The 12,952-nt window shown below is 34.9% G+C and overlaps 2 protein-coding genes across 2 annotated transcripts; one reads left to right on the top strand and one right to left on the bottom strand.

Moving 5' to 3' along the window:
• The first annotated feature begins 1,499 nt into the window (after nucleotides 1-1,499).
• Nucleotides 1,500-6,858, top strand: LOC131955035 (mitochondrial import receptor subunit TOM22 homolog). Its single transcript, XM_059318959.1, has 3 exons — nucleotides 1,500-1,620; nucleotides 5,846-6,079; nucleotides 6,203-6,858. Exons 1-3 carry the CDS (start codon nucleotides 1,564-1,566, stop codon nucleotides 6,293-6,295), a joined length of 384 nt encoding a protein of 127 aa, XP_059174942.1. The 5' UTR covers nucleotides 1,500-1,563; the 3' UTR covers nucleotides 6,296-6,858.
• A 64-nt stretch (nucleotides 6,859-6,922) lies between these two features.
• Nucleotides 6,923-11,920, bottom strand: LOC131955034 (uncharacterized). Its single transcript, XM_059318958.1, has 5 exons — nucleotides 11,689-11,920; nucleotides 9,938-10,107; nucleotides 9,157-9,274; nucleotides 8,271-8,429; nucleotides 6,923-7,576 (listed from the first exon to the last, which is right to left on the bottom strand). The coding sequence occupies exons 2-5, from the start codon at nucleotides 10,097-10,099 to the stop codon at nucleotides 7,314-7,316; spliced, it is 702 nt and encodes a 233-aa protein (XP_059174941.1). The 5' UTR covers nucleotides 10,100-10,107; nucleotides 11,689-11,920; the 3' UTR covers nucleotides 6,923-7,313.
• Nucleotides 11,921-12,952: the final 1,032 nt, after the last annotated feature.

Here is a 12,952-nt window from a genome sequence, read left to right as displayed (position 1 = left end):
AAACTAAATTTGACTTAATTGGATGCCTAATTGATTTTTTATGAATTAATTAAAATTTGGACCGAATTAGTAGGCATGTCTAGCCAACCACACCACACGCGTCATCAATAGCTGCGCCATCACGACCACGTAATGGCTGCGTTCAAAAACCATTGCGCGCCTACTGAACGTGATATTCAGTAGGCGCGCAATGGTTTTTAGTCATGTAACTCTATTGTAGATAAAACATGTAAAGTACTGAAAAAAATATTCATAAAAAACGTTTTAATAACAAGCTTTTATGTAATGATGCACTAAAAAGTAGAAAATAAATTATAGACTACTATTTAAATAACTATAAAGAAAAGCGTGGGTGTCTTCCTTAACATTAGTAAAGGTATCCAATAGATACTAAAGTGACCCACGCTTTTCTTTATAGTTATTTAAATAGTAGTCTATAATTTATTTTCTACTTTTTAGTGCATCATTACATAAAAGCTTGTTATTAAAACGTTTTTTATGAATTTTTTTTTACAAGCTTTTATTTAACTCACTTCCTCTGTCGTCAGTCTAGACGGAAACGCAGGAGTGAAAATTCGGATAGTTCTACTTGACCGATACGATTCACAGTTGGCACGTGGGTCAAGACATGAAGACAATGCAATCTGAAACTAAATTTGACTTAATTGGATGCCTAATTAATTTTTTATGAATTAATAAAAATTTGGACCGAATTAGTAGGCATGTCTAGCCAACCACACCACACGCGTCATCACCTTCAATAGCTTCAATGGCTGCGTTCAAAAACCATTGCGCGCCTACTGAACGTGATGTTCAGTAGGCGCGCAATGGTTTTTAGTCATGTAACTCTATTGTAAATAAAACATGTAAAGTACTGAAAAAAAAATTCATAAAAAACGTTTTAATAACAAGCTTTTATGTAATGATGCACTAAAAAGTAGAAAATAAATTATAGACTACTATTTAAATAACTATAAAGAAAAGCGTGGGTCACTTTAGTATCTATTGGATACCTTTACTAATGTTAAGGAAGACACCCACGCTTTTCTTTATAGTTATTTAAATAGTAGTCTATAATTTATTTTCTACTTTTTAGTGCATCATTACATAAAAGCTTGTTATTAAAACGTTTTTTATGAATTTTTTTTTCCATTTTAAATAAAAATTCATCTTTAGTCAATGATTAATATTTATGATTTTTTTCTTGAACATGATAGATAAAGACGAAACATTTTTACAACTAAATCCGTTAGAATCTAGGCTAAAACGGAAATCCGTAGGTAAGGTATGCCGCATTGGATTGTGCGTAAAATATTTAGCACTTACTAAAGTTATCTTAATAATAAATCGTGTATTTTTAAAATTAACTTTCCAATTATTTCCATATTATTTTAAGTAGTTTAAATATGTTTTAATCTTTTATATTTATGGACCTATAACTATATTTGGATTTGGCACCATTTAATATTTTGTCATTCGGAATTATAAATGAATTTTAACTTTTCTCCAGAACTTTGATCCGGCCGAAGCACAACAGCGAAAGCTATTGCATGCCTTACCAACATGGCTGATAAAAATACGAATAAAGCCATCGAAGACGAGGATGACGAGATAGATGAGGTAAAATCCCGCAACATTCTAATGTCGCTAATGAATGTACAGTCGAATGTTTAATTTTTTTTCACTTAAGCTAGAAGTTCAAACATATCTAAGGGCTAAAAAAAAAAAGGGGGGGGGGGGGAGAAGATTGGCAGTTATCGGGGCAAGGTCACATTCGCAATTCTTAATTCAGCAATTAATACATAAATAAGTCGTAATTACTAGATCTATAATTAAGGGCCTAATAAATAATATTGCACAGTTCTAGCCCCAATAGTCTGACTACTAACAAGTGATAATGCTTTAAGAGGACTAGAGTGATGTTTTATTGCCTTCTCTAGGGACATTGTATGTAGGCAGTTTGATGAAAAATTAAAAAGAAAATTTTTTTAAAAAAAAGTATCAGTAATAGCTAGGACAATGGTAAACTAAGTCAATTTAGCATATATAAACTTTCTGTGCAAAGTCATTATGACTGAAAAAAAATTCCAAAGTCATGGGTCCGTGTGGCATAGCTAATGAAGAAAAAACTCTAGACCTGTGACCTGATTTCATGAGTGGATATCTGGATTAATTTTTAACATTTTTCAATGAAACTTAACAGAAGCATATTAAAATAGCTTAGAAATGATTGTAGATAGCTAAAAGTAACCAAGATTGATTAATAACTTAAAAAAAAATATTAATGAATAAGGTTGGCAGATATTGGTAACACAAAAAATTAGCCTTATAGTTCTAATTTTAAAATCATCCATATTTATTATTTTAATTACTTAGACTGTGCACACTTATTATTTAGGCAGTTTACAATGGGAGTCAGTATTTGAAGATCTAAAGTAGGATCTATTTTATGAAATTATGTGTGACATTTAATGGGCGTTTCCTTTCTATAGAAACTAAAAATCTTAAATGAAGCTATGTTCTAAAGCACACTAAATTGACTACATATTTTCTTTAGGCACAGAACAGTCTGCCTAAAGATAAGACATACTATATCAGATTAGATTTAAGCAATTGTGACTGTCCCCTTCTCTCTTTTTCATCCTTGATTTGGGACCAGGTTATGTCGGAGTTACACAACACAATACATACAGGCATAATAACAAACTAGTTTTACAATCATCAAATAAGCCTATGTAATATGTATGTACATATGTACACAAACAAGACAATAAATTGTAATTAATGTACTTGTCAATAAGTTTGAAAAAGATATATACAACACAGACGACAAGTAACAAGTAAATTCTTTAAAAATCAAATGTTATATGTACACATTTACACATGCAAGACAATAAAATTGTAAATAATGTACCTGTCATTGAAGTTGAAAAATTGAAAATAAAAAAATATACATGACCCACCAGTTTTGTGTTTTTTTAACAGTGTACAAATATTGACTTTAGATTGACTTAGTGTTCAGAATCAGTGCGATGTATTGATTTTTTTTGTATTGCAATACCAAACATACATCTCAATTCATATTGTTTAAACTCCTGATGGTTTTAGCCAGACAAATTACTTCTGACAATGTAACATGTCAGTGGTGTATTGACAAATTCTGACTATGATGTTCAGAATCAATGTGTTATGGTGTAGGACATAATTCACATTTTCCAATTGTAAACTTCAGCCATCTGACAATGTAAATATGTCTGTGGTGTATATTATATTGAATGGCAAAACTGACTCTGATGTTCAGAATCAATGTAATATAGAATAGGACATAATTAACATTTTGTGAGAAAAAAAAGATTGACAAAATTTAATAATACTGAATATCTATATATATAATTCTCTTCTTCGAGCCGTTAGAAAACAAGCTGCAAACGCGCCTTACAATCCCCTCTCTTCCTCTCTGTCGCTATCACTACCACCCCCACCCCAACCCCACATGATCTGGTGAGCTGTAGTCACGTTAATGTTTACAAATCGTAGACGGGTTTAGTGACGGCTATCAGGGGCAAATAATTTAGTTTGAAATGATTTTAAACTTACAGGAGGTTACTAAGAGGAGGCTGCTTTCACGGGGGGGGGGGGGGGTGTAGGGTAGGGGTTGGGGGAAAGGGAGGGGTGTTAGTGTTTTAAAGCAAATATTTTCAATGGCAGCATTGGTACTGTCGAATTCACAAATTATGAATTACTGAAAAGTAGAAAATAAAACAACTAAATAGCTGCGTATGATACGCCACGGGGCGGCTCGTTATCTATAAAAGACATCATAATTACACTCACCAACCACTAATGTCTCAAAACCACCACCAAAAATCTCACAAAGTCCCACCCCACGACAAAAAACACAATTTCCCAAAAGAATGACAAAATAACGTACTATGTGACATTTTTTAAGCCCCCACCCGCCCCCTTCCTGAAGACGGCCCGTGCCATGATCATATTTTGTCAGAAACAATTAGCAAATTATTAATAAAGGTATGAATTACTCAAGTAATAATAATATAAGAACTGTTTGAAGTGGTATTTAATAAACTAACTAAGAATTATGATGACTATTATGAGTTCTTGGCATCTAACTAAGGCATCTGCCCTGCATTCCTAACTAGAACAGCACTTAAAGGTCAAGGACACACTCAGTCACACACCATAAACAAAAAAAAACTGTCGATATATTAACAATCCAGTTTTAAAATAAGTAAATAAAACATATCTGTCTCTTAATGGCTAAGTTATCAAAACTTTATTTCAAATTGTAAGCGCGAATAAAGTTTTTTTCATTCAAGTTAAGTGTTTTTCACTCTAACAGTCCGTCAATGCCAACCCCACCCCTTCACCTCTTCCGGAATCGGCAATTAGATTATTATAAAATGGCGTCTTAAAAAAAAAAAGAGGGTTGGCCACTTACAGAAGCAAATGTATTGTTTTCAGCCTAATTTCATTAAACAAATCTAGTTTTATTTGATAGTAAAGATGTTATAAAAATTGGGTCTAATAAAAAAGTTATTGGGTAACGCACCTGCTTTAAATAATTCGACTTGAAACACAAGCTAAATAAGCGTGACTTTCTCTCGACGGCCTCGTGAAAGACAAAGGAAGAAATTAGGTCAAGCTGCCATTATTAAAATGTTAATTATTCGCCCTGTAAATACATGGGAAGTTTCGAGTACAAATCTTTCCGATTACGATACAATCCTTATTTTTAACTATTATGTACTTCATGAGAAAGAAAAGATTCGATATTTTATATGTCCGCCCAAAACACGGGTGCTTCAAAACCGCGAGAACGAGACTTCCCGAATCGAAAAACCTATTGTATGATGATGACTGACGATGATGAAAGTGAAAGCTCAATTTTAATTTTTATTTGTGAATATTTTTTTTACTTAGATCTAGATTTAGATCTAGATCTATGGGCCGGGGAGTCATATTTTGTAGTAAGGTGTCTAAAAATGACACTTTAACCAACTAGATACTAGATACAAACTGCTATGTGACTACTACAGACAGTCAGTAGTTTCAATCAATCAACAATCAGTTTGCCTAATTGTGTGGCATGCTTTCAATAGTTTGATTTTATACTTTAGGCCCATATTTCATCCAAAGATTTAACTTAATTTAAGGAAAAAGCTGCATCATAATTATTAAGCTTTATGATTTATCAGCAATGTGGTGTGAAAGCCCTAAGCGACAATTTTTTCTTATTTCCAAAGGAGTGATGCTTTGAATATAACTCAGTCTTCATTCAGGGCCATGGTATACTACTTCTTAAATTTTTTTAAAAGAAAAAAAAAATTGTCCTGGCACTGAAAGGAATTTACGAGTGAGAGTAGAATTTCCCTGAGTCCGTCCAGCATTGATGAGAGATGTTATGGAAAACAAAGGCTGACCACATTATATCCCCTTGTACGCAAAGGTCATTGAAACATATAAACTCTACTTCACCTGCCCTATGATGATGAATGGAAAATCGATTTATTTCTTTTATAGCCTTGTTTTAAAATAATTCCCGTGTAGATCTCTCTTCTAACAGCAATACAGATGAAACCAAAAAACATGCTCAACAGTATGAGGTCACTTCCACTAAATGGCTAGAAGAAAGATTTTTTTTTTCTGGCCATCTTACATTTTAAATTGAAACTTTATTTAACTTAAATTTCATTACAAAAAATAAAGAACATCCACTTCTTGTTAAGTAAACACCACCTAGAGAACCCAAACTCAAATTAGTTCTAAAATATTTCAGTTGTGCAAGGAAGGTGATTAACATTTAATTTAAAATCATTTCTTTCAGGATGAAAGCATATCTGAGCGATTGTTGGGATTAACAGAGATGTTCCCAGAGGGTATTCGCAAGACTTGTGCCTGTGCCACATCTTTTCTTGCAGCAGCAACTAAGTCAAGCTTCTTTCTTCTTCGTGGTGCTCTTTGGATTGCTAGCTCCTCTGCGGTTATTCTTATCCTCCCTGTGATATTTGAATCGGAGAGGGCTCAACAGCATGAAGAACAACTTCAGCAACAGAGACAGGTATACTAAGAATATTTCATAACCAGCCTTGACATTGTCTGTCTAAGCTACTAATTACTGAAAACTGAGCATATTTACTGACATTTTATAGAATTTAAAGATTGGGTTTATTTTGAATTGCAGATCTTGCTGGGACCCAATGCAGCCGTTTCTGGAAGTGCAGGCAGTAATAGTTTGTTACCAGGAATGGGTATGGTACCTCCATCAAGAGGTTAATGTGAGACATCATATTTGCAAGCTTTAGTGCCAGTCATTATATTCATCAGCATTTTAGCTTGTCATCAAGGTTTTTATGAATGTTTTAGTAGAAGTTTTAACTAGTTGTTTAGCAACAATTTTAAATAGTGAAAAAAAAATTATTAGAGATCTTGTTATTTAAACTAAACTTGCTTTGCCTCAAGTGGTAACTTAGTTGTAAAAATTCTGTTGTATAAGTAGAACAAAAATGGTGAAATGTGTGATTGTTCTGAATCAAAGCAACATCCTATTTCTATTCTACATGTTAGCTAGTGGTTACATTTGTGCAAAAAGTAGAAGTGTCACAATGTTCATTTGCTATTGTTTGTAAGAATATGCCTAAGTAGTGCAATTTTGGGAACATTTTCTGCTTTGAAGGTTCCAGCAAATTTTGTCTTCAATTGTACATCAGGCCAATGGAAAAGAGACTTTATAAAATTCCAAGCTCTATTGCTTTTCTTTTGTGTGCATATATTTTTATGCAGACATTTTTTAAGAAAATACATGTTACATTATTTGAATAAAATGTTTATTACACATCATATTATTGTTTTTTTTTTTAATTAATGAAAACTTACACATAATAGAAAATTACAACTATTTACATGCAACAATAACATATACTTGTGATTATGTGAAAAGTGAAACATTTTCATCTAACATTTTTTTTCTTACTTATAGGTTAGAAAAAATGCTTAAGGCTAAGGCCATTAATTTTTTTAAAGACAATTTGAGAAACAGTTGGTACAGACATAGAATGACATGAGAGCGTAAACAATTTTATTTATAACATTTATCAATCTTGCGCAGTTTAAACTTAAAAAGTTCAAATCTTAATATCAACATAATGTTTAATTATACTTATAAAACAGCCCACAATTAAAATGTAATTACAAGTTTAGTTGCTACCTTTTAAAAAAAAAACTTGTAGCTATCCCCCACATGTACACTCTGGGTACACAGTAATAAAACATGATCCATTCACATCACTGACATCTCATGAATCTAGCCGGGAGCTGCTTGTGGTGTCTGTTCTCTTTTTTGTGGCTTTGAGCCAGCTTCCCCCTTCCTTCTCTAGGCCAGGTATTGGCAGCTCTCTGAACATGGTGACCAGCACTAGACCTATGATACACAAGAGCAGGCCAATGACTGCTATGATGAAGGACCACCCTGACTGTTCTTGCTCCTGACCACTGACACGCTGGGCTTTACTTTTGATCTCTCCAGCAAAGATTAGAATTCCCTGCAGTACCAGGACAGCTGGGGTAATGAGAGATTGAAATGTTAACATTACACAAGTATGATGTAGGCTGGGGCAATTGAAATGTTAACATTACACTACAAGTATGATCACTGGGGCAATGAGAGATTGAAATGGTAACATTACACAAGTATGATGTAGGCTGGAGCAATTGAAATGTTAACATTACAGTCAGAGAAGGCTGTAGGCTGCTTCACTAGGGTAATGAGAGATTGAAATGGTAACACTACACAAGTAGGCTGGGGCAATGAGAAATTAAAATGTTAACATTACACTACAAGAATGGTGTAGGCTGGGGCAATGAGTAATTGAAATGTTAACATTATACTACAAGAATGATGTATGCTGCTACACTGGGGTAATAAGAAATTGAAATATTAACATTACACTACAAGAATGGTGTAGGCTGGGCAATAAGAAATTGAAATATAAACATTACACTACAAGAATGATGTAGTCTCTTGAAAATGACAAGTGTCAAAAGTCTATTAATTATTGAATAAGTGTAAGTAAGGGCTAGAAAAGGTGTGTACACAGCATATAGCTCTTCAAATATCTGGATAATTCTTAAGTGATATAATTTTAAATGCTTTTAGAATAATCATAGTTTGTTGGAAAATGTGCTTAGATTACTAGTTCTTTGAATTATACAGTAGTTCAATATTAATGATAATGGTGCTGTTTTAGACTTACTAGCAATGCTTGAAAACATCTCAACCATTCTGTTCTTGGCAATAAAATTTCTATACTTGTGTATGGGCACAAGTTGAATAATCTCCAGCACTACACCCACACCATAGAGCAGGGCAGCAATGATCATGACAAACTGGACATACCTAGCAGCATGAGGACCTATGGAGACACAGATTGGTTGATTGTAGTGAGGGGGTGGAACCTAGATGGTGAAACAGCTAAAATAACATGTTTTGAAAGTCTGGATCTAAGAGCTGAAACTAGAGTCTAGGAATGCAGATTGTAGGGGTTTTATTTATTCATATGTGAACATACAATTTGATTTGGGGTTTTTTAAAAATATTTAATTGTTGATGTATTGAAATTGTCTTTTAAAAAGTAGAAAACTAACAAGGTTGGTACATGTGTGCTGGAACTATAAAGTAAATTTAAAATCTTCAGAATCATGATTTTGGAAGCTGATAAATATATCGATACACTTGGATAAATTATAAGTGAATATGCCTAAACATTAGCTACTTTAGTTAAGAGAGGTATGAGAACTTATTTTCTGTTGATGTCGTTGAATGATGTGGGGCTAATTTATATTTAATTTAGCAAAGTTGGACCTTTACAGAGTCAGTTTAACATAAAATCATGAAATAATCGAATGCTATGATGTAGAAAAACTTCAGAATTTCTTCCAGGCATCTCTTCGGAGATGAAGAAAGTGTACCGGCCCCCCCCCCCCCCCCCGAACGAAATGAAATTTATATAGAAAATATATACTTTTAAGTGTCCGCCCCCCTCCTCAAGAAAGCCTACCGCCCCTCCCCCCCCCAAAAAAAAATTCAAGTGCCCCCCCCCCCGGAGAAAAAAAGTCTAGAAGAAACACTGGACAACTTACTAATGTAGTTCAAGTTGTCCCACAGGGCACCACACAGATGTCTGCCGTGATCGTCACCAGCTGTCACCACAGGCTGTCTGCAGGCGTGGAATATTCCAAAATTTTGTGTCACCACCGTCTGAAATTTCATCGATTTCCCAACTTAGATTTGACTTGGTATAGAGTTTAGTTATACCATTTTTGTGAATATTAAGTCTCAAGGGAGGGGGGCGGGGGGTCATTTCAATGTCTTAATTTGACAATAAGTGTAAAGTAGGTATTGCTAAAGACATAGCATCTAAATTTAGCAAGACCAATCTACAAAAATAGGTTCTGTTATTGCAAAGGTAACCAACAGTGAAGAATAACATGCCTGCCGTGAGTCTGACGTACATTTTACTTGGGAAGGGGGGGGGGGGGGGAGTGGAAATAGCCACTGCTTAATGTGTATTTTCTATATAAAGTATTCTATCTGTTGTGGGGGGGGGGGTGTGTTAGGCAGCTCTTCTCCCCCCTCCTTAAAGAGATGTCTTAAAGAAACCGCGTAACAATAATTACAATAACTAATTATTTTTAGCTGACTGATCACGTTTTCTGATTAATATAGATATCTATACAGGTTAACCATTTTGTTCTCTCATCCTTTGCTCTTATTTGGAATGGTTGTGAAAATATTGAAAAAGTGCTACTCTTTTGTATGACTGATTCATTGGACTAAACTTCTTAAGTAAACATTTGTTACGTTTTATTGTCACTGTTAAGTACATAAGTATAATATATACCATTTAATTAAATATATTACCTCATTAGGATTGATTCCTTCTTTTTTAAAGTTAATGACTGGTCGAACGACCCAGTAAGATGTTGCTATGGCAACGATGAAACAAATTTCCCCTGCCAACAAAATGAACTGGCCAATACGAAAACAAACTTGACCAGCCATAGATCTGCCCTGGTTGTCCATGCTGGATGCTGGAAATAATAACAACAATAACTGGAGGGCGATGGGCAGGATAATGTTATTTACATAGATCTTCAGTGAAATACACACAGTCATCAACATTGTCAACCATTTCGGTCAGCTAAATACAGTCATCAACAACACAAAGATCTTCAGTGAAATACACACAGTCATCAACATTGTCAACCATTTCGGTCAGCTAAATACAGTCATCAACAACACAAAGATCTTCAGTGAAATACACACAGTCATCAACATTGTCAACCATTTCGGTCAGCTAAATACAGTCATCAACAACACAAAGATCTTCAGTCAAATACACACAGTCATCAACATTGTCATACATTTCGGTCAGCTAAATACAGTCATCAACAACACAAAGATCTTCAGTCAAATACACACAGTCATCAACATTGTCATACATTTCGGTCAGCTAAATAGTCATCAACAACACAAAGATCTTCAGTCAAATACACACAGTCATCAACGTTGTCATACATTTCGGTCAGCTAAATACAGTCATCAAGAACACAAAGATCTTCAGTGAAATACACACAGTCATCAACATTGTCATACATTTCGGTCAGCTAAATACAGTCATCAGCATTGTCACATATATTAAGTCAATTAACTACAGTCATCAAACGACACAAAGATCTTCAGTCAACTACACGAAGTCAACAACATTGTCACAAAGATATTCAGTTAGCTACCCACAGCTAACAACAAAGTCACACATATTTAGTCTACTAAATACAGTCATCAACGAGACAGATCTTCAGTCAACTACTCAAGGTCAACTATATCAAAAAGATACTCAGTCAACAACACAAATATAGTCAGTCAACTACACACAGTCATCAGATGGGTACCTGACTTACGTTGGGGAAAGTAAGGCGAGAGGGTTTTATAAAATTATGCCGAGGTGAAGAAACATATGAACTCTACTTCATCTGCCCAATGGATCGCTAGGTCTAAGGAAGAATCTTTTTACACAGTCATTAACATTGTCACACAGATATTAAGCCAACTAAATACAGTCATCAAAAACAGAAAGATACAACATTTTCACACATAGTTAGTCAGGTAGGCTAACCATGGTCACACAGGTATTCAGTCCACTACACACAATCATTAACTTGAACACACCACTACTTAAGTAATGTATTGCATAGCATTACGCGATATTCCCATTTAGGCTTACTAAACTTACATGTCCCTTATTATAGCAATAGAAACTGAATGTAAGTTAAAGCGTTACTACAATATGTAGCCTAATACTTCGCCACTAATCTAAAACTTGCCCCATACAAAGTTAACTGTAGTATACACAAACCAACTAGATCTCTAGGTCTAAATAACGTATTTATTTTTGTCACGACATGCCAAGATTTTTTTTTCACAAACAAATAAACCAAATCATTCATAGGTGTGGGGATAGGAGTTTTTATTTTCACGAGTTTGTAAAACATGTGAACTGTGTTACTCTATGTTACTGTGTAACTTAACACTAGGTGTGTGAAACTAAACATTATGTGTGTAAAACTAAACATTGTATGTGTAGAAGACAAATAGACTCCAGCTAAACTTACCTCAGCGTGATCAAGCAGCCGATAGTTCACCTGTTCCAGACTTTGATCAACATGCAATCGATAGGCAGGCCTTGCGACACCTAGTGTGTAGATCAGAACCCACTCGATAGTCAATACCACAAGAACCGAGCGTGCTCTAGATTCTAGGTCACGGGGGCCTTTCAGAGTCGATGCCTTGTGTCTGGGACCGTTTTTTGACCTGTTTACAACGTCCTGGCCAATTTATTTTTAACGCTGCGCGATGTATTGATTTAATTGGTGATCGATTCCTGGCTGATTTGTAATTCTGCCACATTATCGATAAGGTCGACCACGTGATGTTTGTACACACCCGGACTAAACAAATAGCTACACAGCGTCACTTTTTATGTTGATGTGTTCAATGACGGTAAAATTGTTCAGTGTTTACTTTACTTGTTCGAATCCGGGTTCAAGTCAGTAGACCGTCCCTCAGTCCACCCAACTCAGATGGGTACCTAACTCACGTTAGGGAAAGTAAAGGCGGCTGGGGATAGTGCTGACCACACTATCTCTTCATATGCCGAGGTCACAGAAACAAGTGAACTCTACTTCACTTGCCCCATAGACCGTCAGGTTTGAAAGGGAACTTTACTTTTACACAGCGTCACATTTTATGTCGATGTGTTCAATGACTGTAAAATTGTTCAGTGTTTAATTTACTAAGATTCACATGACAACGTCTAGTCAGCGAAAGTTACAAACATCTGTAGCCATCCCAACTACCCTGGTACTTCAGCTCATGTATTTAAAAGTAATCCTTAAAACCTAGATCAACGTCTATTTAAACAAAGGGAAATATAGTAGGTTACTTATTGTAAGATAAGTGATGGACTAACATATTGTTATTTAACATTTAAATGACACTCAGTAAATTAAGTTGAAGTAAGCCTGCTTTAATGGTCGACTTCGTGCTACCTTTTAGACAATGTATCTATACTCTAAAATTTAACGCTTGCATGCCTCCCTCCCCCCCCCCCCCCCCCAATTATGTGTTGGCTAATGGGATCGTGGCGCTGATAGGGTGGTTTTTATTTTCATTAAAAAATATATAATTAAATCAATTTAAAAAAAAATGCTCCTCCCCTCGGGAAAGATGTTTGAAAGAAACCCAGCTCGTATTTGAGTGGTTTCATTTTCACCTCGAGGATATTTTCAAGGGGGTGGGTTGGGTGAGCTGACCACATCTTACTGAACGTGCTATCGCTCATGATGTCTTCGTGTCAAACTCTTCTCTTGACCACTT

This window comes from Physella acuta, unplaced genomic scaffold (genome assembly GCF_028476545.2).
Source record: "Physella acuta isolate Inbredline_101_S28 unplaced genomic scaffold, ASM2847654v3 ptg001050l, whole genome shotgun sequence".
NCBI classification, from domain to species: Eukaryota; Metazoa; Mollusca; class Gastropoda; family Physidae; genus Physella; species Physella acuta.
Note: the sequence above shows the minus strand (reverse complement) of the source record. Positions and strands in the feature narration are given on the sequence as shown.

Bases quoted from the DNA above. Each gene is read 5' to 3' on its own strand.
- LOC131955034 (XM_059318958.1), bottom strand. From the start codon at position 10,099: ATGGACAACCAGGGCAGATCTATGGCTGGTCAAGTTTGTTTTCGTATT. The intron at 9,275-9,937 runs GTAATATATTTA...ATGAAATTTCAG, and splicing joins AAGGAATCAATCCTAATGAG to ACGGTGGTGACACAAAATTT. The intron at 7,577-8,270 runs GTAAGTCTAAAA...TCATTACCCCAG, and splicing joins GATGTTTTCAAGCATTGCTA to CTGTCCTGGTACTGCAGGGA.
- LOC131955035 (XM_059318959.1), top strand. From the start codon at position 1,564: ATGGCTGATAAAAATACGAATAAAGCCATCGAAGACGAGGATGACGAG. The intron at 1,621-5,845 runs GTAAAATCCCGC...CATTTCTTTCAG, and splicing joins AGGATGACGAGATAGATGAG to GATGAAAGCATATCTGAGCG. The intron at 6,080-6,202 runs GTATACTAAGAA...TTTGAATTGCAG, and splicing joins AACTTCAGCAACAGAGACAG to ATCTTGCTGGGACCCAATGC.